At 37.1% G+C, this 26,277-nt stretch overlaps 1 protein-coding gene across 14 annotated transcripts in view; it reads left to right on the top strand.

Moving 5' to 3' along the window:
• Nucleotides 1–26,277, top strand: part of KMT2C (lysine methyltransferase 2C) — a 284,116-nt gene that overhangs the window by 216,165 nt on the left and 41,674 nt on the right. For 10 of the 14 annotated variants that reach the window (XM_041752737.1, XM_041752743.1, XM_041752742.1 and 7 more), the window contains 14 exons: nucleotides 1,139–1,258; nucleotides 4,024–4,154; nucleotides 7,364–7,544; nucleotides 11,102–11,206; nucleotides 11,542–11,589; nucleotides 12,554–12,691; nucleotides 12,872–12,904; nucleotides 13,010–13,141; nucleotides 18,520–18,652; nucleotides 18,902–19,116; nucleotides 20,863–20,936; nucleotides 22,062–22,244; nucleotides 22,826–24,712; nucleotides 25,180–25,472. In XM_041752737.1, coding sequence (XP_041608671.1) covers nucleotides 1,139–1,258; nucleotides 4,024–4,154; nucleotides 7,364–7,544; nucleotides 11,102–11,206; nucleotides 11,542–11,589; nucleotides 12,554–12,691; nucleotides 12,872–12,904; nucleotides 13,010–13,141; nucleotides 18,520–18,652; nucleotides 18,902–19,116; nucleotides 20,863–20,936; nucleotides 22,062–22,244; nucleotides 22,826–24,712; nucleotides 25,180–25,472 — 3,673 coding nt within the window. The remainder of the gene's footprint in view (nucleotides 1–1,138; nucleotides 1,259–4,023; nucleotides 4,155–7,363; nucleotides 7,545–11,101; nucleotides 11,207–11,541; nucleotides 11,590–12,553; nucleotides 12,692–12,871; nucleotides 12,905–13,009; nucleotides 13,142–18,519; nucleotides 18,653–18,901; nucleotides 19,117–20,862; nucleotides 20,937–22,061; nucleotides 22,245–22,825; nucleotides 24,713–25,179; nucleotides 25,473–26,277) is intronic. The other 4 variants (XM_041752744.1, XM_041752750.1, XM_041752745.1 and 1 more) reach the window with 3 other exon arrangements.

Raw genomic sequence — 26,277 nt, forward strand, 5'->3', positions numbered from 1 at the left:
TTACTGAACTGGTCACAATGCAGAACTGGTAGGCTTTCTTTAGGCAGTTTATTAATATCTATTTACCAATCACTGAGACATTAAATGGAATCAGTTCGGTCTTTATTCTTACGACTGCTTATATTTTATTGCTAAGTGTGTTCTAAGTGCCTTTTGATGTACAAGGATAAACTTTCTCACTGTTGTTTGTATTCTGCAAGACCTTTAATGTAACCTTCCTAAAGATAGGCCACATCTATCACAAGGACCTAGATTAGTTTCATCCAAGTCACTCTATGAAAATCATTTCATTTCTTCCTCATTATGAGGCTTATAACTACACAAACTTTTTTAGACACTGCAAACTCCTTCTAGGAGCTTATATTTATTGTGGCTTTTCTCTCTTTGCCTTAGTGGAGGTCATCCTTGTGACTGAGGGACTCATTAGGTCACAAAGTATGTTAGCTGTATCCTCTGACAAAAACTGTTAGTGTTGACTATATATCAGGCACTATTCTATGTCATTTAACCCTTACAATATGTGTATGAGGAGGTGAGATACTAGATGCTATGCCTGTTACAACACTGAGGGAACTGAAGCATTAAAAGTTAAGTAACTTGCCCGAAGTCAGGTAGTCACCAGAATTAGGCTTTGGCACCAGATTCTGTGCTTTTAACCACAAAGCTATATGTGTCTCATGTCCAGGACATGTTACCCCTGAAGTCATACTGATTTTGTTTGGATCATCTTGTTTCATTTATATCTTGTATATCTATTCTCCCACATCTAATGTATAAGCAATTTGAATGATAATACATGAAGTTACTTAAGATTTGTTAAACAAGTATAATTTACTGTAAAATTTATTCTGACACTGTTGAGAAGAAGCAATGCAGTCATTCTTTCTGTACTATAATACAGTAATAATACAATATAATACAATAGTGATAAGGTAGGTGACAGTCAGTAGCTTTGACCTCTTTTAATTTGCTTCTTAATTTCCAGTCCCCTGTATCATGCATTAAAAAAATGATTATTGATTTAAATTAGCCCATATTGAATTTGGGAAATGCCTCCAAACAGTTTCACCCTACTTACTGTGAAAATACAGGGAGAAATCAGTTATTTACCAAGTTACAAATGTGTTTTTTTGGATAGGTATTGGTGGATTTATGGTACGGCAAAGAAGTCGAACTGGGCAAGGGAAAACGAAAAGATCTGTCATCAGAAAAGATTCCTCAGGCTCTATTTCTGAGCAATTACCTAACAGAGATGATGGTATGGTACTGATTTTGTTTGATTTAACCCTCTTTTCTTGCTATTTGTATTGAAAAGAGCCATCCTAAATAATGCTGCAGTTATAACCTTGTTGCTTCTTATTGATCAAAGGATGTGAGTGTCTGTAGAGTTCATACCTCTAATACAGAAATTAAGTTTGATAAGGAAAGGTTTAAACCCAGTAGAGTATATTCCTCTGAGATTTTTTTAAACAACTTTGTTTTTCTTAAGTTAAATACAAACTGTGTAGGGACTGGATCACTTAGTTCTACCAGGTGCTTCCCAGTCATCTCACAAAAGGCCTTTCTTTGCCTGTCTCACCTCAGGGATAAAATTGGAGACTTTAGACTATTTTGTTGAAAGTGACAGGTACTCCCAACAGTTTTTACAAAATTATATAATGTTTTAGAAATATGTCTTATAATTAATGTTATATCATCCTTACATAGATCTTTAAAGAAAGCTAACTCATTCCTTAACTCACTGTTTGAGAATTGGTTCTATGAACACATTGTGTCGGTGTGGTCACAATCTGTATGTTTTATGTATTTTAAATGCTTTTTGTAGGATGTGAAGGAAAGAGATGTTTCCAACATGTGCTCTGATTAGAGTTCTTCCATTATTATGGGGTAGGGTTTTGACCTGTGAATTAATAAAAATTATGGATTGTGTTTTTGAAAGGAAGCACCAGATGGTTTTAAAGGAGTTTCTAATATGACTTAATATGTTTGTAACCAGCCCTAAGAAATGCGATGTGTTAAATGAGACTCATTTTGTGTTTTCTGTCTTTCTCTATTTTGCCCTCTGATTTTAGTTCTGTTAGGTTAGTATTTTATCCCTTTATCCGTGGCATCCAGAGTCATCTCTTGATGGTTTATTGTATTATGCATTGTTTCCTTTTCTGAATTGCCTTTTTAGTATTTTAACACTTTCTAGTTTCTCCCAAAAGCTCATTCCTCCTAGTGTCAGTCCTGTTACTTCTTTATGAGTCTAAGTGATGCAGAGTATAAAATATGAAAGCCCAATGTGATTCTACTTTGTGTCTCTCCAGCCTCTCCTCCTAGTGCCTCGTTTCATTGTATTTATTGTGGGAGATACAGACATACACATAATACTTTTTTTTTTTTTTTTGTAAATCATAAGCTCATATTCTTTAGAACGTTCTCTGAACTTTTTTTGAGGACTGAATTGAAGGTAGCTTCTTTCAGAGAAGGTCTGCATCTGTTTACTGTCAGGAATATGAGGTGCTACTACCCTGGGATTTCTTTAGCTTAAAGAATTTAGCTTAAATTCTTGCTTTGAAGTTCTTTGGTTCAACTGTGATATAAATTCACGTTTCTTACACATTAGGACAATACTGAGTTTATGAACTCTGAAGAAAGATTTTTCACTTTTTGCCTTTCTACCCAGCACCAAATTCCATGACTGGATGACAAGCAGTTTTCTTTGCTGTTGGTGGTGGGAAGGGGGAGGGGGACGGAAAGGTGAGGGAAGGTAGGGCCTGGGGGGGTGAGTTTCTTGTTAAACCACCTTTGAGCATGGAATCTCTCAGGGTCTCACCTTTTTAGAAGGCACTTCTGGGTTAATATCTCTGCCTTGCGTGGAGAGGCCTTAAACTGACTTCAAGTCCCCATTCTCACGAGGCTCTGAAAACTGGAGTTCAGGGTCACTGGATTTTAGCAGAATTTCAGAGTACTTTACTTAGTTCTTGGCTTATTTCTTTCTCTGGTTCCTGTTTTACCTTGATTTTTGGTCTTTGAGGATTATTTATTTTCTGGTAGATTAGTATACATTTAAAAAGATTGTCTAAAAAAGGTTTATGTGGGGTGGGGTGGGTCCTGGGATCGAGTCTCACATTGGGCTCCCCGCAGGGGAGCTCTGCCTATGTCTCTACCTCTCTCCACGTGTCTCATAAATAGATCTTTAAAAAAAAAGTTTATGCACCATTTGTAGTTCTCAGAAGAGTCAATCCATTTACGTACTCTGGCCACAAAGTGCCCACATTGGTTTTCAGAAGGGATGTGCTGTTTGCCTTGGGAGTCTGAGCCTGTCCTTTGATTGCTCACCTATTTGCTTTGAGTAGTGTATTTAATCCTTTGCTAATTTCATAGATCAAAATTTTGTTTTCTTTCCATTCTTCTAATTGATTTTAAGATTGAGCATTCATAGCATATTTGTAAATAGTAATATATTATTACAACATACATGTACTACAAAAACCTAATTTGCAATAAATTCCTGAACTTGTAAATTGCTAATTGAAGAATACACATTTTTTAAAAAGACTTTTGTTGGATATGCCTGATAAACTCTACATAAAAGGTTGTTCCTGCTAAATAGCCCTTAATAGTATACAAGTAGCCATTTCCTCCATACTCACGAGCATTGCATATTTTCATTATTGCAATTTTTAACATGATGTCGATATTCAGATAATTTTCTGCTTTGCGAGTAAGGAAATACTTGTGAAGAGATAATAGTAAGCACATATTAAATAGACCTGCAATGAATTTTTTATGATACTTAAAACTTACTAATAAACTTGCTTTGATATCTTTTTGTGAAAAAGCTTGTCAAGTCATGCTGTATGCCTTAAGCTTACACAGTATTGTATGTCAATTATATTTCAATAAACTGGAAAGAAAAAAAAAGCTTGTTTGTTTATATGGATTTGGGTATATGTTGATAAGCTATAAAGTTACTTTGGGTGGATTTGTCTGAAAATTTAAAATACTACATATTTATAAATGTGACTGTTGTTTCAGGCTGGAGTGAGCACTTACCAGATACTCTAGTTGATGAATCTGTTTCTGTTACTGAAAACACTGAAAAAATAAAGAAGAGATACCGAAAACGGAAAAATAAGCTTGAAGAAACTTTCCCTGCCTATTTACAAGTAATTTTTTGCTTTACATTTTATTATGTAGTTGATTAACCAAAAAAAAGTAATGTATTGAGTTTTGAAAAATGGTTTTGTTATTTTTGTTAATGTTTTACTTGTTTTTAATTCATTATTATAATTACCATTTTTACCTTTCAGAAGCCCATAAAAATTAACATTTACTTTTTTTGTGCTTTAATACTTTTCATAACGTTCTTTTTTACCCCAGTTTTTCACTTCTAAATGTAAGACATACAAGAACATTTTGAACTGGGAAAAGCTCATTCTTCTAAATGAATGAGCAGTTGCACCTGTGTGCTCCCCAAACCCATGTCCCATGGACAGCTCCCTTTACCAGTACAGGTTAGAATAATTATATTCACTGAATAAAAATGGCTTTTTAGCTGCAAGTTATAGCTTTAGTATTTGTTTATCGCTTTTAGAAGCCAGTAATCCAAAGCTTTAAGTAGAACTGTTTTTTGCTTTCTAAAATATACCTCAAAAAAAAAAATCCTTCAATATGAAGAATTTGTTTAATATGTGTAGGTTGCATGAAAATAGAACTCTTTCTAGCTCATCTGTAAGTATGAAGTCACTTAAGAGTTCTAAGCCATTTGATGATGTACTGGAAAAGGCATCCTGTTACAGATAGGAATGGGGTAGTCCTCTGTCTTCAGGTGTGGAAGTGGAATTGGAAGAGACTGTCAGTGAGTGTTCATCTGGTTTATTCTTCCCATGGAACAGCCTACATTATTTAATTTATTATTTTTTTACCTTAACTTTCCAATTGACTCTTTATAGTTTAACTGGTTTTAAAATACATTTCCATTCAGCTAATATCCAGCTGCTTCAATTTTCTTTTGTTGGCAATTAGAAGTATAAGAATCAAATACTCATTTGAGTGAAAAGTCTGTGCTTAATAAAATTTTTAAGTTTTATTTTCCCCGGATTCCCTTCAGATACCCATTCATCTTAACTGTGTACCTTTTTTTTTTTTTTAAACATATAATAGTTAATTGGTTGAGAGATAGGGCCCCCCCTTGTTTAGATTATCTTTCATCACTTCCTTTTTGTTTCTTCTCATCCCCTTCCCCTTCCTTTAAATAATCCTTTCTTGAGAATATTTAATAGATAACATGCTTCTGCTCCTATTGATCTAAAGCCTTCTTTAGCTGTTTATGAACATACGATAACTGACCATTTCATACTTTGAAAAAGAGCCTTTAAAAGTAATGGGTCTGATTTCCTAATTACTGCTATAATCTTAATGTGTTGAGCTGGATTGTTTCCTTTGGTGTACATCAGTAATACCTTTCTTCAGGCAGGGGGATATGAAGAAAACCTTTGTAATGGTGCTATTGGACATCTGGTGGTAGCAGTTGTATTGCCCCCATTGATTGAGGAAATATATAGTGATGAAAACCCACAGGAATTCAGTAGCCATTTTCCAGTTTTTATTAATCTCAACAGTGTCGAGATAAACTATAAGTAATTAATCTACCCCGTAGAAATATTTATGTGGTCTCCTAAGACCTAGTGCTGCTATGTGACCTTAGGGAACCCTGTTAGTACATTTAAAATCTCCAGTTCATTCTGGGAGTCACATTATCAAATTAGAAACCATGTGGAGCCTTTCCTTTTTATAAAGTTAATAAAAAGCCATCAAGTTAATAAGAATATTACTTTCTGATAAATAGCACTGAAGTCTTCATGAGCCATTTAAAGAAAAAAATTCTTGCTAATCATAGTCTCAGATTTATACCAAAGGCATGAAATAAATGATCCCTGAAGTTCTGGAATGCTCTGCTGTTCAGTATGTTTCCTCATGATAAAAGCATCACTCTTGTGAGAAACAGACCATCCTCTACCCAGTGCACTAACTTTCCTGGTTTTCACATTTCTTTTTTATAGTGAAACAGCTTGTTCATTTAAAAAATGTGAACATTTCAAACCTACTGGACTTCACATACCTCTTTCTCTTACCCCTTTGCAGAAGTTAGCATTGTTAACAGTTTGGTATTTATCCTTTCAGAACTTGTTTAATTATTTTTGCATAGTGAGAGTAGTTTTTATTTGATGTATCTGATGTCTTGCTGGACATATCACTCAACTCGCTTTCTTTTGATGTATTTTAGAGCTTTTCTTTGACAGCATAGCTCTACATCCTTTTAAAAAATTGATGTGTTTGATAGTTTGGGTGTCAATAATTTGTTTAGTCATAATGCCTTTTGACAGACATTGAAGCTGCTTTCTCTGTTGGTATTATAAAAAATGGTGCAGCGAACCTTTTCTGTGTATGTATCTTTGATGAGAGTGTGTTAAATGTTCAGTTTCTGCAAAATTGTCCTCTATAAAGGATCCTTTTTTCCCAGACTACTGTACAGGATTGTTGGATTGAAGTGAGATTGCTGGGGGGGGGGGGGGGGGGTGCTCCCAAGGGCTTCCTTTTGTCCTCCTAATTGATCCTTGAGAAGTTTTGGAGAGATCTTCCAGTTGTAAGGAACTCAGCTTGAAACATGGGTCTCAGGTCTCCAGGTAGAGGAAGTATATTGAAATGGAGAAATGTTAATATGAGTAAGTGAATTAAAAGCCCAAAGCCTTTAATAGTAGTAAATTTTGTGCACATAGTATGGTTCAAATGACTATAAAAACCCACTTTCAGATTTATAGCATGTAAAAATAAAAAAGATTTATAGCATGTTAAGTCTTTAATGTGGTTATGTGAATCAATATGAGGTTACTAAATCTACCTGAAGTATGTAAATATTAAAGCTGTAGATCAAACCCTTGTGCTATTCTCTGCAAGTAATCTATAAATATTAATATTCATGGAGCTTTAATTTTTCTTATAATACAAATTAAGGTGCCAAGAGTATTATAAATTAATCAATTTTTAAATTTAATTATAGCCTAATTGCCTGGAATTACTGGATTATTGCAGTTTCTAGAAACACATTTGACATAATTGTGTGGCTTTATTTACATTATTTTATTTGTCTCTAGTAAAACTACAAAAAAAATCTTTTAAAATAAGGGGATATCTGTATAAAACAAATGACAGGTTATTTCTATATTATACATATATTTCTATATTCAATTTCTGTATTCTTGAATACCAAGTTTTTGTATTATTTCTGCCGCCTTGTCAAAAATGGCAGAATTACCTGTTAACGTTTTAGAATTTTATAACTAAATCAATCATTTTCATATGTGCTTATCTTTAGGAAGCTTTCTTTGGAAAAGATCTTCTAGATACAAGTAGACAAAACAAGCTAAGTTTAGATAATCTATCGGAAGATACAGCTCACCTTTCATATAAAACAAACATGAACACAAATTTCTTGGATCCTTCCTTAGATCCACTACTTAGTTCATCCTCAACTCCAGCAAAACCTGGACCTCACGGTATGTGGAATAATTTACAGATGCGTTTTTTATCATAATGACATTTGTATTCCTTGTAATTAAACCTTTGATATGCTTTAGTTTGGTCTCCTATACATTTTAAAAATTGACCTCATTAAAGTATAATATGCATTCAGTACATTCAGTAAATGCAGCTACTTGAAGTGGACAGGTAGATAAGATTTGGCAAAAAAAGATTATACCTATGTAACTATCACCAAAATCAAGAGTTGCAAAGGAGAACGTTCAGTGTTAGAATGTGCAAAGGATAATGTAAGAGGGTATAATTTCACCATAGTCGGTAAATAATAAGTGTAATAATCTTCGATTTAAGTGAGATTTTTGTTAATTACATAACCTAAAGAAATTCAAATGAAAGGGAAAAAGTACTGTGGCTGAGGACTGGCTGACTATGTTAACATAATGAAATAGGTTATGTTAGATCAGTTTCTTACTACTGATAGTTTGGGCTAGGTAGATCTTTGTTGGAAAGAGGCCCTGTGGTGCAGCATATCTGTCCTTATTTTGTGATGATCATAACTGTCTCCAGATACTGGACTCCCCTGCAAAACTGCCCCTGGTTGGGAACCATTGCCCTAGATACAGTGAGTAAGGGGACGATTTAGAGGCAGGCAAAAGCATGAGAACTTATATTTATAAAGTAATATTAATGTCAACAAGGCAAGGCTCTCGAGTTTAACTAGTTCAGTATGTATGAGTTGTTATCACAGAGTTTCTTCCCCACTTCTAGGTTTTAATCTCACTATAAGTTAATGTTATCTGACAAGCTTCCTTTTTGCCATTGATGACATTTTTTTTACTCTGTTAATTTTATAAACTCAGTTTGGAAAAATAGTCTTAAAGGGACCATTTACTGAGAGATAACTTTTGATATATTACAGCTCCATTAACTTGGCATTACCCTGGATTGATATATAGGCTTTTATTTTAACTTCTTGAAATAATTGGTAGTTTTACTCCCTCTTTTACACATAGGAGATGTCCAGTCTTTCTTATTGTTAGCAATGCGGAAGTTAAAGCACTGATCTAAAGGCCATGTTTTTTTGTTTATCTGAACAGATCATTTTACTTTTACTTGCATTCTGTTGTTTTAAGTGCTTACCTGCTCTTGTCCATGTCAATATATTGTTAATATATAGCGAAAGACTTGTGGATCCTTCAAAGAGTATCTTACTGTGAAGGATATCTTACTGGGAAAATTTTGACTAGCTATTTAAAAACTTAACTAGAACTTACTTGCACTTAAGTTTTTATGAGGAAGAGAACTGAAGTTGGACAGAAGGCATATTGTGGCAGGAAAAAACATCGATAAGTTCACAAAATACTGAGAATGGTTCAGTGATAAGCTAGAATGTGGAGGACTAGAATAGCACCCGTCCCCAAACCCAGACTAAATGGGACAATGCCTGCCGCTGAAGGACCCTGGCCTTTCTTTCTTTTCTTTCTTTCTTTTTTTTTTTTTAAGATTTTATTTATTTATTCGTGAGAGACACAGAGAGAGAGAGAGAGGCAGAGACACAGGCAGAGAGGGGAGAAGCAGACTCCATGCAGGGAGCCCGATGTGGGACTCAATCCCAGGACTCCAGGATCATGCCCTGAGCCAAAGGCAGATGCTCAACCACTGAGCCACCCAGGCATCCCAGACCCTGGCCTTTGTAATGGAGACTTAGAAGTAGGAGCTTGTTGTATGTCATTCAGTACAGTCCATCACATCAGTTCTAATGATTTGTTGGTAAGAAGATAGAAAAATCCCTTTCTTTAAGTAGGGGTGAACTTTTAAAACATGGTTTTTGAAAAAAATGTAATTTATGTAGTAGAGTTCTGTTCTTTAATTCACACATACACGCAATTCCTGAAAGAATTCAGAATATTTTTCCTTCAGGTGTCAAGAGAATACACTATTGAAGTAATTTTATTTCTCTACAAACTTTACAAATATTTAGGCATTTAATTTACTTTCGTGTTTGGTTTGAAAAATTATTAACTTCTGTATGAATTCTGTTTGAGAAGTATGTGTTTAGTGGGACAAGACTGTGTCTTACAGGGAATTTTGATCTGGGATCTTAGAAGTATTTTGTGTCCCTTCCCCCCCTTTCAAAGTAAAAACACAGTTGACATGGGTTAAAAAGTGCAGATGTTCTTAACCTAAATGACTAATATAATATATTAAAGCTAGCCTATTGTCTTATTGTAAGTCCAGAAACCAACTTTGGAGTCCTCCTTAATTCTTTATTATCTTACACTGCACACCGGGATACATCCACAAATTTGTCTCTGCCTTCAAAATGTATCCTAAAGTCAACCATGTCTTATCTCCACTCTCCCTCCTGCTCTCGAGTGCCTGCTGTCCCCACTTCTCACTTAGACTACAGCAGCTGCCTCTGGACCAGTCCAGCCCCTCCCCCCACCCCCCCGGGGGGGGGGCGTGCTGCCAACACTTCCCACACCCACCTCCCCCAGTCTTTTCTACACATGGGAGCCACTGCTTTCCCTTTAAAATATCACTCAAATCCCCTTCTAGCCATCAACCTTCTAACACGTTCCCATTCTGCTATTTCAGAGTGAAGCTCAGTCTTCACCATGACTTATAAAACCATACGTAATCTCACTTAGTTACCTTTTATTTCCTACCACTCCTTCCCTTCATTAATATAGTCAACCACACTTGCCATACTTGGCAAAAAACCTTTTCCATCTGCTTTTCCCTTTGCGTGGAGTGTTCTCTCCATCTTTATGCATATTACTCCCTTACTTCATTTACATTTGTCCTTGGTCACATCCTTCAAAAGATCTTCCCTGACCACTTTATCTAATACTTTATCATCTCCACATCTTATTCTTAATCCTTTGACCTTACTGTTATCTTTATAGGCTTATACTGCTGTCATTTATTTGCTAACTCCCTCTGAAACAGTAAGCAAAGGAGGCATGCACTTTGTTTTGTTTATTCTGAATTCCTAGTGGGCTGGAACAATGCCTGTTAACATAATCCATAGACATAATTCTGTGGGTACCGAAATATTTTTTTTTAATAAATAAGTGAATAATTGATATTAAGATCAAAGTTGGAAGTAGGCATCTAACTAGATAGTACCTACTATGTACTTTACAAGGAATTTCTAAATAATGCCTTTGACTTTGATATTTATCTTCTGTGTTTTATTTTCTAGATGTCACTTTTAGAGATGCCACTTTCTTAATGCATTTTTTTTTTTTTGGTTTCTTATAGCATTCTATTTCACTTTTATTGCCTTTATTTCTCTTATTGATCTCTATTTTAAATTTATTTTATTAATAAAGTCACAAAGCAAAAAATAGTCTTAATTTTTAATGTTTAGTTTTTCAAAACATCGGTATATATTTTCTTTGAAAAATTCCTTATTTGAGAAGTAATAATCTTAATTTAGGATTCTAGCACTTAACTCAGCACCTGCTGTAGTCTGGATGTTTAGTGAATGGTTGAATGAGTGGGCGTGTTTTAGAACTTAATGTCTAGGACAATATTGAGACTTTAAAAATATACTTGCTATGCTTAGGTACGACTGATGATCCCTTAGCTGATATTTCTGAAGTCTTAAACACAGATGATGACATTCTTGGAATAATTTCAGATGACCTTGCAAAATCAGTTGATCATTCAGGTATATATGTCTATATTTGTCTGGTGTCTGTTTTTATGATGCGATGAGAGGTATATGTGTGTGTGGAACAAGTTTAGTCTTTTCTCTGAAACTGAAAGAAAGTTTGTTTTGGCTTTGTCAAAGAACTCATCATTTTATTTGATCTACCTCAGCTTTTCTGCTTTAGGAGAGGAAATAGCAAGTTAATTTCTGTTGTCTTTCTAATTGCATCAAACTTAAGGCAAGGCTTGTCACCCTGACAGTCTTGCTGTGTCTTGTTTCTTCTTTTGTTTGCATTGCCCCTCACTTCCCGCTCCTGTGGTAATCATCCATTTTATTTGGTTTGGGTCTTGTAGGTCTTGATTTATGCACTTTCCAGGTTGAGAGCTCACCTTTTCCATTTGGTAAGAAACTGAGCAATGGATGATGGCTGACTAGAAGTAGTCTTTTTTATAGTGATTTCAGCTGAAACATCCTGTAGGTGCATGCATATTGTTAGAGTGCTAATTTGTCACTAATCCATACTTGCTTTTCCCTTTGTGCGTGCAGCTAAAGCATGGTACAACTGTGCTGTGCTTTGGATGACTTTATTAGTAGTTCTCTCTCTCTTTCTTTTTTTTAATGAATGGTTTTATTCTTCTTAATATGTAATTTATAATATTACCCAAATGTTATAGTTAGTTCCTAATATAAGATCGTGTAAAGGCAGACTCTTACTTTTTAATAGTAATATTGAGAGAGCATGATAAAGTAGATAATAGATCACTTTTAAATGTGATTTTTGCCTAAAAACCAATTTGTATGAAATAAACCATGTTATATTATAAACGTAATCTATATCTTGTTTTGTTACTACAGAATATTTCCAAAATATGATCTGTAGTTGAAATTATTCACAGGATAATGTTTACTAAATATTGAGAATTTTAGAGCGTTTCATTAATTTATGTGGAAGTCTGTCCCTCTTGTGTCACATACTACAGAAATAGCTGAGCTATACATTTGAAACCACTATTTTCCATTATATATTGAATACTGTATATTGAATCTTGTAGATTATCATATTAATGATGTAGTGCTTATTTGTTTGTGGGGGTTTAGAAGCAGGTATGTTCTTCTATTCCTTAGGAAATGTATTTACTTGGATTAAAATATAATTTTAAGTGGCACCTAAGTTTACAAATATATTGTCCCTGATTTTTACTCATTGACTATTCAAATTGATATAAGAACCATGATTAATTTAGAATTACATACTTTTCATTGCCCTGTTTTAATCATGTTGTATATTAATGCAGGTAAATAGTGTGATACATTTTACGTAAATATTCAGAATTCACTTTTAGTCTCTTTACTTTGCTCCTATAGCTGGAATAGATATTGGTCCTGTCACCGATGATCCATCGTCTTTGCCTCAGTCAAGTGTCAATCCAAGTTCACGACCATTAAGTGAAGAGCAGCTAGATGGAATCCTCAGTCCCGAGCTAGACAAAATGGTCACAGATGGTAAAATATTTGCCCTACATCTAGGCTTTCTAAAAGACATGAGTAAATATGATTTTCAAAGATTTTCTGCATGCTTCTTTATAATTTAACTTCTCTTCTGATCATTTCTGTGTCAAATGCTATTTTGTGTCAATACATTGAAATGGTAGTTAATACTTGTGTTTCTTTATTTTATCCTAGGAGCAATTCTTGGAAAGTTATATAAAATTCCAGGTATTTGTGTTCTATATTTCGAGTTTATGAAAATGGCATTCCATAATCTTTGGCTCTCCTAGTATTTTGTTTTATTCTTACTGTCACTGTACTTTTGCCCCACAGAGCTTGGAGGGAAGGATGTTGAAGACTTGTTCACAGCTGTGCTCAGTCCTACAGCCACACAGCCGCCCCCACCCCCAACGCCACAGCTACTGCCCATGCACAGTCAGGGTATGTCACCTCTAGAAAAGTTTCGTAAGTACGCTTGTGCAGTGTATGTGCCTTTGCTAAAGCAAGTCAGCCTTGTCCCTTAGAAACAATGTGTACAAACTGATGGGAGAAAACCCTCTTTTGTGGCAATAGAACAATCCTAATTTGATTTATCTCAGCCACTGACCTACCTCCCTGAAATTCTCCAGTCGTCTGTGATCCACTTTGTGGCCAGAGTTCTTTTGCCTCACTTCCCTGGCAGTGGAGAGAACAGTGCCTGCCCGCTACCCTTCACCAGTCTGGCTCCCTTTCACTCAGCCTTTCCTGCACACGTGTTTGGAGAATACCGCCCCCACCTAAGTGCCCAGTCTCAGCTTCACTGTCATTTCCTGAATGATTAGTAGATCACCACCTGTATACCCAGCCCCGTCTTTCCATTGTGGTGGGTGGCACAAATATAGATGTCTGTTTGGGTAGTTACAGTTTCCTCTTTAGATTGTAAGCTCCTGGATGGCTAGGTTCATATCCATCCCCATCACTGTATCCTCTGCCACTGAGTGTGTGCTCAGCACATCCTTCCAGAGTAAATCCCTGATCTTTCTCCACCATGAACTTCAAATCTCTAATTTTGTAGAAATCTGTCTACTTTGATCAGTTTTCCCCTACATGCTGGTAACTAGTTGCCAGATAAAATAATTTTAAGGCTTTAATTCTCCATGTTTCTGGAGAGCTGAAATTGGATAACCTAGATTTAAAATGTGTGGAGATAGGTGAGGAGACAGCACCGCAGGTGTGGGAATCTCCCATGGGAGGGCTGGGGGAGTGGAGTCCTGTGGGGTGGTGTAGATCTTTGGTGATTTGAGCATAGGGTCATATCTCTATATCCTGTCGTCACTGCTTCATGATGATATACTGAATTAAGTAATTTAATGATACTTTTATAAACCCTTACACTGTTTTTGTAGAAGTGCTGAAATGTGTAAATAATGTTATCTTTACTACTAATTTTGTGTATAGATGAAATGTCATAATATCCATAATTAAAATAGTTACTGCCAGTTTAGCCTCTAAACATAAATTTACCTTAATTTTTGTTAGACTAAACATGTGATTTACATTTGGATGAAATAGACTCATCATAAGTGCTTCTTATCTTAATTGTTCTCATATGCTTTCTTAATGATTAAGAATGCAACACTTCAGTATTTTTCCTCTTAATATATTTAAAAAAAACCCATCTCCATGTTTTCTGAAATAGAAAATACGTATTTTAGAAATCATATCAGTTTAAGATGGATTGTTTTTGAGAGAGAGCACATGAGGGAGGAGCAGACAGAGAATCTTAAACAGCCTCCACACCCAGTGTAGAACGTGGGGCTCAGTCTCACAACCCTGAGATCATGATCTGAGCTTAAGTCAAGAACTGGATGCTTAACCAACTGAGCCACTCAGGCACCCAAAGATGCATTTTTGTTTGTTTGTTTGCTTTTAAGATGCATTTTTTTAAAAGATTTATTTATTTATTTTAGAGAGTGAATAAGATGGGGAGGGGAGAGAAAGAAAGGCAGATTCCACAGCCAGTGCAGAGCCTGATGCAGGGCTCCATCTCTTGACCCTGAGATCAGGACCCTAGTTAAAATCTATAGTCAGAGGCTCAACTGACTGCACCCACCAGGCACCCCAAGATGTATTTTTTAATAAATGAGCTTACTGTCATTATTTAAATCCTTTCACAGTATAGACTCATTTTTGAAAGGTTTTAAGGGGATTTTTTTTTTTTAAGGGGATCCTTTTGTTAGGTGTAATACAAAGATGAGTGAGACTGCCTACCCAGAGGAGGTTGTGATCCTAGGATTGTAGACTTCCAGGCATACAGCTAGTTATGTATCATAGTACACCATGATTCAAGTAGATCCTTAAAAGTCATTAAGATTTCAGGTCCTAATAATTCTCACTTAAGGACAAAGCATGATGTCACACATGCAGTGACACATAGATCTTCAGTTATGGCAACTTAAAACATTTTCCAGAGCAAAGGAGGAAACTAAGTGGGTAGGTTTCGGGAGCAAAAGTAGAAAATGCCTGTTGGGTCTAGTTTCTATGTAGATGGTTGTGAAAATAGGCAGTGGCTGTTGGCCTTTTCTTCTGCAGGTTGCTTAGAGCCATCCAAGATCTCACACAAGTGAAATAACCTGATGGGTTACAAATTTTGGCAAGGTAGCTCTGCTGTCAGTGTTAGAAATGAATTTGAGACAACAGGGGTTGTACTAATGATGGTCCTGTGGTTGGGACTAAGTGAAATTGGGTTCCCTGTAAATAGATCTGCAATACTAGGTGGAAGAAGCAATGGCTATGAGAGACAGCAATGCCAAAAGAGGTAGAACTCTGCTACTGAATGCATGTAAGGTACAAGGAAAAGTGGGAAACAAACTGAATTAGAGTCAGGCTTGCCTACAGGTAATCACGCTAAAAACCAGAAACACAGAACAGAAGTCTGTGTGTATGTTAGAGGGTAGTGGAGGTATGACATTTAGTTTTAGACCATTGTTAGTTAGAAATGGGACCTGCGGGCAACCTGCGTGGCTCAGTAGTTTAGCGCCACCTTCAGCCCACGGCCTGATCCTGGACTCCTGGAATGGAGTCCCATATCGAGCTCCCTGCACGGAGCCTGCTTCTCCCTCTGCCTGTGTCTGTCTGCCTCTTTCTCATGAATAAATAAAATCTTTAAAAAAAAAAATGGGACATGCACATTGTTCTGACTTAGAGCTATAAGTCTGCCTGTGAGACTTTAGGAATATATATAGGTGAAACTTTAGGAATTGCATGTGGAGTGACACTAGTTGGAGTTATGGGAAGGGTGAGATTTCTTAAGAGAGCACAGTAATGTAGAGTACAGAATCTTGAAGAACTCTTTAATAAATGTGATGAGTTACGTGCTTCACACATTCGGTTTATATTAGGTATCCAATTATATGTTCTTTTTTCCTTTTTAAGGGTTTGGTGAAAATGAAAAAAAAAGTGATGGAGACTGAGTAAGACGCATAGGATCTTAGAGATGAGGATTGTTAGAGATAGGTTACAAGGTCAGGTAGGACATGTAGGACGCATGTGTGAAAGATGTTTTACTGGGCAGTAAGATTATTGGTAGTCTTTAATAGAGTGACTTCAGTAGGAGTGGTCAAGGATGGATGCCAGAATGGAACATCAGCACAGTAATACAGAGTGTCAGAAGTGGGGATGGGACATTCTAAGAAGATTGAGATACAGTAACTTAAAGTCACTTTAGCAGAAGGTTTAAGTGGAGTAACTTTTCTGTTACTACCATGATCATGCCTTGAAAAAGATGACTTTTATAAACTGGTATCATCAGGTTGAGGTGGAAGGGTAGACGAGAAAGAGACACCCCTTCTTAATTAAAATAGTAATAAGAGAAAAGTGCTTTACATTTACTTCTGTGCCCTTCCACAAATTATTTAATCCCTGAATATTTTTTTTTTCTTAAAGATTTTTTATTTATTCATGAGAGACACAGAGAGAGGCAGAGACACAGGCAGAGAGAGGGAGAAGCCAGGGAGCCTGACGTGGGACTCGATCCCGGGTCTCCAGGATCACGCCCTGGACTGAAGGCAGCGCTAAACCGCTGAGCCACCAGGGCTGCCCTCCTCTGAGTCTTTGATTCAAAGGAGCTACATATAATAAGCCATTTCCCAGATTGTTGCAAGGATCAAAGTATTAATATACATAAAGCTTCCAGAACAGTGGTTGGCATAAAGTGAAGTGCTTAATAAGCTATTATTATGAAAGGTTTTGATATGGTCGTGTTTGGTTAAGATAGTGCTGATATGGATCACATTGTCATTACCTATTGGTAATGACAGCTTTTGTTTATCTTAATTACATGAAATATATTTGACATTTTTCAGTCAAATCTCATATTCCTTAATGGGCTCTACTTTTCATTGAAATTGAAAATCGAGGTAACATTCTACTTGGAATAAAAGCAGAAATGTTGCTACTTAATCTCATCCTTGAAGTGAACATAGATGTCCTGAGACACTTGTCACGGTTCGTTCTGATCCAGTGGGCCCAGCTCTTCTATGTAGTAGAATAAGCCCTAATTTGAAATCAGATAGCTCTTAGGAAGTCCTTGAGTTAAAATCCTGCAAACCCTCAGGCTCAATATCCTCACACAGGAGCTGAAGCTCTGTATACTCAGAACTTTTCCAGTCAAAGGATCTGGCTTAGGTAATAGGACATCATGCAGTGTAAAACATATAGGGGAGACACTGCTACTGCTCTCAGTTATTATCTTTTTCCTAATGGCATGGCAAAGTCATTGTTAGGAGATCTCTGTCATTATACCAATATGGCCTGTATCAGCCATCCTGATAACTGTATTTCCATTTGTGTAATTGTTGTTGTTCTGGGTGTTGCAACAGATGCCATGTATTTATTACATCACGTTATGTCTCTAAGTTGGAGGAGGTTTTTGAAGATACAGAAAATTGTGCAGATAAGGGGAGTTGGCTATTCCTTAGTAGTTCAGATCAGTAGGGGATCATAATAACCAAGGTTGGACTTATGTGCTTGAGGAGAGTTAGGGGAAAACCAAGGTTGGTCTTATTATAGTTTGCCACATGGCTGTTTAGGAAGAAGACGATCAGGTATTTGAAAGCTTGTGAATAAGCTGGAATGAGAGTTAAAATGTGTTTGGGGGCTGAAATGGCAAGCACAGTAATGAAAATGAAGCCCAAAACAAAATGTATGTAGTTTTAACAATAACCGTCTATTTGATAATGATAGATGAAATATTGCTTGTTCCTAACAATTTTAGAACACATACCACAATTTTAGAACACAAAAGAATCATGGATGGTTTTTTTGTATTAACAGCAACAAGAGTAAAATATAAAGAACCATCTGTTTGTAAATTTTGAATGAAGAAGAGAAAGAATATTTGATAAAATGTACCAGCATTTGCTGTGAGAATCCTTCTTTTGGTGGAGCTAATGTACTCGGTAGCTCATTGCATGGCAGGCACTGTGCTGAGAGTTCCACATACATTGTATCAATAACATTATGGAGTATCTTCGTGTATTATGAATAGAAATAGTTTGTTCATTATGTATAGAAATAGTTTGACTCTCCTAACAAGTAGCAAAAATGAAGCTTCAAGTTCAGGGCTCTCAAACTGTAAAATGTGTGCTATCTGCAATATACTATGATGAAGTAGAGAGAAGTACAGAGATCATATTGCAAAATATTATAACCAGAAGTTACACTTCATACATTATTTTAGTTTAATACTGAAATAAAAATCTTACTTTCAAATAGTGCTAGAAATTTTTTAAAAATATTATAAACAAGCTGTTTTTTTATTATTTATGAATAATATGCAAACTGAATTGTATTCTTCTTTAAAGATGTTTTTTCCCGGATGCCACTCATGAATGGCCTTATCGGACCCAATCCTCATCTCCCACATAATTCTTTGCCTCCTGGAAGTGGATTGGGGACTTTCTCTGCCATAGCACAATCTCCTTACACTGATGCCAGGTATTAAAAGCTTTCGTTTTCCATGGAAACTTAAGTTACGCTGATTTTTCTTATATAAATATTAATTCATCTGTTTCAAGTTGCTGTGCACTATATAACTGTATATTACATATATTGGGATCTTTGCTAAAAATTACCTAAATTTTAGCTGTTTTGTAATAAGAAGAGGTCTTAATGAAATTGTACTCAACCATAGTATTCAGAAAGTAATTTTATGCTTATGATGTAAAGTTGTTTATTATTTCCCAGGGATAAAAATCCAGCATTTAATCCAATGGCTAGTGATGCTAATAGTGCTTGGACATCCTCAGCTCCCGCTGTGGAAGGAGAGAATGATACAATGTCAAATGCCCAGAGAAGTGCACTGAAGTGGGAGAAGGAAGAGGCTCTGGGTGAAATGGCAACGGTAGCACCGGTTCTCTACACAAACATTAACTTCCCCAACCTCAAGGAAGAATTCCCTGGTAATTCACAGATATAGTGTTGCTGTGTTACCAACTTCCCTGCATGTATAATGCCTGTTTGTTATTTGTTTTTGTTAACTGCAGTAGAAAGTCCATGTATCAACGGTCACTTTGGATTCTGTAGAATACTGGAAACATCTTGTATTTTCTTAGTCTTAGACCCTGTATCCATTTGCATATTTCCTAAAAATTCATTTTGGTTAATGAAATAATCTATTTTCCAACTCTTAGCAGTCTTCCTACATGTGGAACTCTACAAAAAAAAAGAAAAGAAAAGAAAAGAAAAAAGATTTCTAGGACAGAAACTAAACACTTAGTCCAAAGTATTGTTAGGCTAAATCTGACTTCATTCTAGGCATTGTTTCCGAGTAAGCTAACTCAGTAACGTTTCCCCTTCTCCTCAACTGTCTAGCCTATTTGAAAAAGTCAGCTGGTATAATGGTACCATTTTTGAAAATTCCGTTTAAAAAAAAAAATATTTTATTTATTCATGAGAGACACAGTGAGGCAGAGACATAGGCAGAGGGAGAAGCAGGCTCCTGAAGGGGAGCCCGATGTGTGAGACTTGATCCCAGGACCCCGGGATCACGCCCTGAGCCGAGTGCAGACACTCAACCACTGAGCCACCCAGACGTCCCCATTTTTGAAAATTCTGATTAAGCAGAGGATGAACTATTTGGATTAATGGAAGGTCATTTATAGAATATTTGCAAGTGGACATTGGTTAATTATAGCGAATTCATTTGCAAGACAGACCAGGATGGGAGACGTCATTCATACTCAGTCTTAGAGTAGTTTCACTGCTGTCAGCATGTAGCTCTTAAATTACTAGGGGGTTACCCCAAAATGGAAATTCTTACAGATGACACCTGTCTTTTCAGGTGCCTTTTTATGGAAGTCTATTCATTATGTATAGAAATAAATGCTACCTTATCCAACAGTAAGAATCAATGGTTAGGTACAGGGTTGTCTGTTAGAGGAATATACATACTCTTCAAATAACTGTTTTATCACACTTTCATTTGTTGTTCACAGATGAGCATATCTGGTTCTATTAAGTCTCTGTGTCAATGTAAATTTAGAGTAGAGCTATGATTTTTTTTTAAGTAATTTTCTTTAATTTTATTATATGATCTAGAACCTCATGAAATTCCATGTTAAGGCTGTTGGTATGTCACCTGATTTCCATTTTCATTGATTGTTGTTTTTATAATGACCTAAGTCATTTCTACATTTATCATTGTTGATTTTACCCATATTTCATTTTGTTTGCTGTCCTGACACTGCATTTCAAAAAATGGCTTGAAATTGTTAGTTTTCCATATCTTTGTTGTGCACAAATGCTGGTGAGATGCTTCTTTATAGTTATGATTACTTCCTTTTGGTCAGATTAATAGACTTCTCTTGAATAGAGATGTTTTATAGAACTTTTAGCTTTGATTCTGATAACATCTCACATGGTTGAGGGAAGTGAAGTTTGGGTTCACTTTTTATTGGCTACTTAGCCCCTTTTATTTAAGTTTCCCCACTCTACAAGTGAGATTGTTAATGAGGCAACACTTCATTCAGCAAGTATTTGGCTTACTGTGTGCCTGGAACTTCATGCTATACAAATAACTTAGGGCTAACTTAGGGCTATTCATTTTATGAAAACACAGCCAGACTAAGTTGAGCTGCCAGCGCCACGTGGCAATGCATCCTGACCTCAGCTCCGTAAACGGTGTGCGCCATGCTTTTCTATTGCAGACTGGACTACTAGAGTGAAGCAGATCGCCAAGCTGTGGAGAAAAGCAAGCTCACAGGAAAGAGCGCCTTACGTGGTATTTACCAAACCTCTTCTATCATATTGTTAAACTTGATACCTGAACCTTCATTTTATTGTCTTAGGTTAATAAAAAGATTGTCCATTGAAGAAAACATTAATACTTGCACAACTAATAAACAGCTTTGTTTTTAATAGTGATTTCCTAATTCATCATGTCTTAAGGTAAAATGGTGTATTTATAAGCTAGTTAATAGAGCTGGGATATTGAAGATTGAAATCAGTTATTTTAGGAGGATGTTTAATTCATTTCACTTCAGAAATCTGTCATCTCTGTGAAAGAGTGCTAAGTTTTGAGGCTGCATTAGTGTGCCTCAGTTTCTTCCACAACAAGCTCTTTCTGTGTTAAGATTAATGAGGAATCTTACAAATCTTGAGAGAGACCTATCTGGACACCTTTAAGGAGCTTTGGAAACATGAACTTTGTGACGAATTGTCAGGATATTTTGTATAAGTCACACAGTTTAGATGGTAAATTATTTTCTCCCAAAGAGCCAAATTAAGACTGTCAGCTGGATCCAAATCCCTGTTCCCATTTTAAAGCATATTAAATGGACATTATTGTTTTGAAAGATATATGTGGTTATTTTCCAACGTGGCCTTCAGTGCACAGATTGTCAGAGATAATGATTGCTTGGGTAAAGCAAAATAATTTTTTTGATGTGTTTAATGCCTTGTTTTGTTTCAGCTTGACAGTAGTAAGGTAACGACAAGATATTTTTAGTGTTTCTCAGTTTTCTTTAATGCTCAGCTTCAAATTCCAGATTTTAGATTTGATATTTTCCTTTTCTCTGATTTAGGGGAGAGGTTAATTTTTTCATTTTTAAAGTGTCTGTAAAGATTAGGGTTGAAAATAGATTACCTCTGGGTTCTCTAGTCTGGTTCAGACAGAGAGTTGGAAACCCGTCCTCCACTTGAGGTGACATGCATCAAAAACAGGAAATGGGGTAGTGTCCAGATGCTTTCACTTGAGAGTCTGGAAGTTCTAAAGGATACTGTTTCAGCTCTTCATCTATTTAACCCAACTTTTTCTTATCAAATTTTTCATAGTTTTACTTCATTTTTGTTTCTTGAAACGTGTTAACATCTGCTGGAAGATAATTTTCTTCTCCTTTTTTCAAAGCAAAAAGCCAGGGATAACAGAGCTGCTTTACGCATTAATAAAGTACAGATGTCAAATGATCCCCTGAAGAGGCAACAACAGCAAGATAGCATCGATCCTGGTTCCCGCATTGATTCGGACCTTTTTAAAGATCCATTAAAGCAAAGAGAATCAGAACATGAACAGGAATGGAAATTTAGACAGGTATGTGGTTGTTTTTTGGCTTTTGTTTTTTTAAATAATTTACTTTTAAATTGCATTTTTACTTATTGAGAACAGTTTATGTCATTATTTTGGAAGATAATTCTTAGGAGAATATAAAAATGAGATTAAAAATAGACTTCCTGGGCAGCCCAGGTGGCTCAGCAGTTTAGTGCTGCCTTTGGCCCAGGGCCTGATCCTGGAGACCCAGGATCAAGTCCCATGTCGGGCTCCCTGTGTGGAGCCTGCTTCTCCCTCTGCCTGTGTCTCTCTGTCTCTCATGAATAAATAAGTAAAATCTTTAAAAAACAAACAAAAAATAGGCTTCCTTTCTCAGTAAACTATATGTAAGTTGATTTGGGAAGTTCATTGAAATATTAGAGACAGTATATTGCCCCAGGCATGAATGAGGTGTGCTGTGATGGATGGTCACGTCTCCTCTTCAGGAATTTATAATCTTAATATTGGCACAAACTAGTGACTGATAACATCAAACAAATTAATTTTCCATTGCTTTTTCCCTCTCCTGACCGTCATGTTCTTTTTCTTAACTGTGTGATTGCTTTTTCTTTCTTGTTTCACAGCAAATGCGTCAGAAGAGTAAGCAGCAAGCTAAAATTGAAGCCACTCAGAAACTGGAACAGGTGAAGAATGAGCAGCAGCAGCAGCAGCAGCAGCAGCAGTTTGGAGCCCAGCCCCTCCTGGCCCAGTCCGGCTCCGACACACCCAGCAGTGGGATGCAGAGCCCCTTGACCCCCCAGCCCGGCAATGGAAATGTGTCTCCTGCACAGTCATTCCATAAAGACCTGTTTACAAAGCAGCTACCCAGCACCCCAACTTCTGCATCATCAGATGATGTGTTTGTGAAACCACAGGCTCCTCCTCCTGCGGCAACCCCGTCCCGCGTGTCCATTCAGGAGGGGCTGCCACAGTCTCAGGCTTGTCAGCCAGCCTCCCCACAGGTGTTTTCACCGGGATCTTCTCATTCCCGACCGCCATCTCCCATGGATCCTTATGCGAAAATGGTTGGTACCCCAAGACCACCTCCTGGGGGCCATAGTTTTTCCAGAAGAAATTCTGCTGCACCAGCAGACAGCTGCACCCCTCTGCCTTCAGTGTCTAGGCCTGCTCAGATGACTGACACTACAGCAAACAGGCCATCCCCAGTCAGAGATCTGTGTTCTTCCTCCACAACAAATACTGACCCCTATGCAAAGCCTCCAGACACACCTAGACCTATGATGACAGATCAGTTTCCCAAACCCTTGGGCCTCCCCAGGTCTCCTATAGTTTCTGAACAGACTGCAAAGGGTCCTCTAACAGCTGGAACCAATGATCACTTTACTAAACCATCTCCTAGGGCAGATGTATTTCAAAGACAACGGATACCTGACCCATATGCACGACCCTTGTTGACACCTGCCCCTCTTGAGAGTGGTCCTGGACCTTTTAAGACTCCAATGCAACCCCCTCCGTCTTCCCAGGATCCCTATGGATCAGTGTCACAACCACCAAGGCGATTGTCTGTTGATCCATATGAGAGGCCTGCTTTGACACCAAGACCTGTAGATAACTTTTCTCATAACCAGTCAAGTGACCCATATAGCCAGCCTCCTCTGACCCCACATCCGGCAATGAATGAATCTTTTGCCCATCCTTCAAGGGCTTTTTCCCAGCCTGGAACCATATCAAGGCCAACATCTCAGGACCCATATTCCCAACCCCCAGGAACTCCGCGACCTGTTGTAGATTCTTATTCCCAACCCTCAGGAACATCTCGCTCCAATCCAGATCCTTACTCTCAACCTCCTGGAACTCCCCGGCCCACCACCATTGATCCTTATAGTCAGCAGCCACCAACCCCAAGGCCATCTGCACAGGCAGACTTGTTTGTTACATCTGTCACTAATCAGAGGCATTCGGATCCATATGGTCATCCTCCTGGAACACCAAGACCTGGGATATCTGTTCCTTACTCTCAGCCACCAGCAACACCAAGGCCAAGGATTTCGGAGGGTTTTCCTAGGTCCTCAATGACAAGACCAGTCCTAATGCCAAATCAGGATCCTTTCCTGCAAGCAGCACAAACTCGCGGAGCAGCTCTCTCTGGCCCATTGATAAGGCCACCTGATGCGTGTTCCCAAACACCAAGGCCACCAGGACCTAGTCTTTCAGACACGTTTACCCGAGTCTCCCCATCTGCTACTCGTGATCCCTATGACCAGCCTCCAATGACTCCAAGATCTCAGTCTGACTCTTTTGGAACAAGTCAAGTTTCTCATGATATTGTTGATCAGTCAAGACCTGGATCAGAGGGGAGTTTCAGTGCACCTTCTAACTCTCCAATGAGTTCTCAAAGCCAACAGTTTTCCAGTGTCTCCCATCTTCCTGGTCCCATACCAACCTCAGGAGTCACTGATACGCAGAATACCGTAAATATGTCACAAGCAGATACAGAGAAACTGAGACAGGTAAAAAACAACAACAACAACAACACAGCGTACCTTCACAGATGTTTTAAATGTATTATTTGAGAAAGCTGTTCATCAAACTGAGTAATTTCTACACAGATGTTAAGGTTTATCCTACTCTTGAATTTGTTGTACTGCAAAGAAAAGTGAAATTGGTAAAATTAGTACAATTGAATTTGATTTATTCTGTATCTTAGTTTTGATATTCATGAATTTATATGGGATTTTTTTTTTTTGGTATGGGAATTCTTAAATAGGAAAGCTTTGCATTTCATGATATTTGTATGGCAAGGAAAAGGACCCAAATTGTTAGTTTTTATAACATCTTGAATTTTAAGTATAACTGGTGTTTAATCAAACTTTTTAAAATGTGATATTTTAAGCATCACACATTTGAGGTATTAGGGCTTAGAAAGCTATTAGTTTGTTGTCAGAAATCCCAGTGATTTTCATTTCTTTCATTCCAGCGGCAGAAGTTACGTGAAATCATTCTCCAGCAGCAGCAGCAGAAGAAGATGGCAGGTCGACAGGAGAAAGGGTCCCAGGATCCAGCAGCAGTACCTCATCCCGCACCCCTGCAGCACTGGCAGCCTGAGAGTATAAGCCAGGCTTTTACTAGGCCTCCACCCCCCTATCCTGGGAACATCCGATCACCTGTTGGCCCTCCTCTAGGACCTAGATATGCAGTTTTCCCAAAAGATCCACGTGGACCCTATCCTCCTGATGTTACTGGTATGGGGATGAGACCTCATGGATTTAGGTAATGCTTTTAATTTCACAGCAGATTTAAACTATTAGAAGGGAATCAAGAAATGAAGTTAACTCTTAACATGTTGTTAGTGCTTTTTAGTTTTTGATTCCCTTGAGATCTAATCAATGTTATTTTCCGCTAATGAGAGGTCATGGATTTTTCTTTTTTTTAACCTCTGAGAATTCTACAGACTCTAAAACCTCCCCTCTCTTACTACATATTGACTGTATTAGGTGTACGTTAAAGCCATGGGGATGTAGGTTATCAGCCAGTCAGATCGCTAGCATGTAACCGCCACACCCTAAAAGCTTTCTGTGATGTGATGAGTGAGAACTGTCTTCTCCGCAAATTTTCCATTTTAATTTACACTGTAAATAACCATGGAGATTTCCAGATTGTTGGGGTGTTTTCTTCTAGGAACTTTTCTTGATGAGAGAGGATTGTAAAGTTAGTGGTATTTGTTTGTTGGAAGTGGCTGGTAGAAAGATCAAAGCCAAACATTATAATAAAGAGAGTTCTTTAGGATATGCTTTTGATTCTGTCATGTATGTTTTTGTAGTCTAATACCTACTTCCGTGTTATAGTCTTACCCTGATTTTCCTTTTTTCTTCAATTATAACATACACCTGTTGCTCTGTTTTATATTTATCTATAAATTGCCTTTAATTCTCTCTAGAATTGAGGTACAGTGTAAATAATAAAAATAGTCCTATAATTTATTCATCTACTTAGTTTTTACAGATGATGCCTATCATTCTTTCTCTTACTGCCTCCTGTCCTCATCTCTTTTAAGCAAATAGATTAGTCTACCCAG

Source organism: Vulpes lagopus, chromosome 4 (genome assembly GCF_018345385.1).
Source record: "Vulpes lagopus strain Blue_001 chromosome 4, ASM1834538v1, whole genome shotgun sequence".
NCBI classification, from domain to species: domain Eukaryota; kingdom Metazoa; phylum Chordata; class Mammalia; order Carnivora; family Canidae; genus Vulpes; species Vulpes lagopus.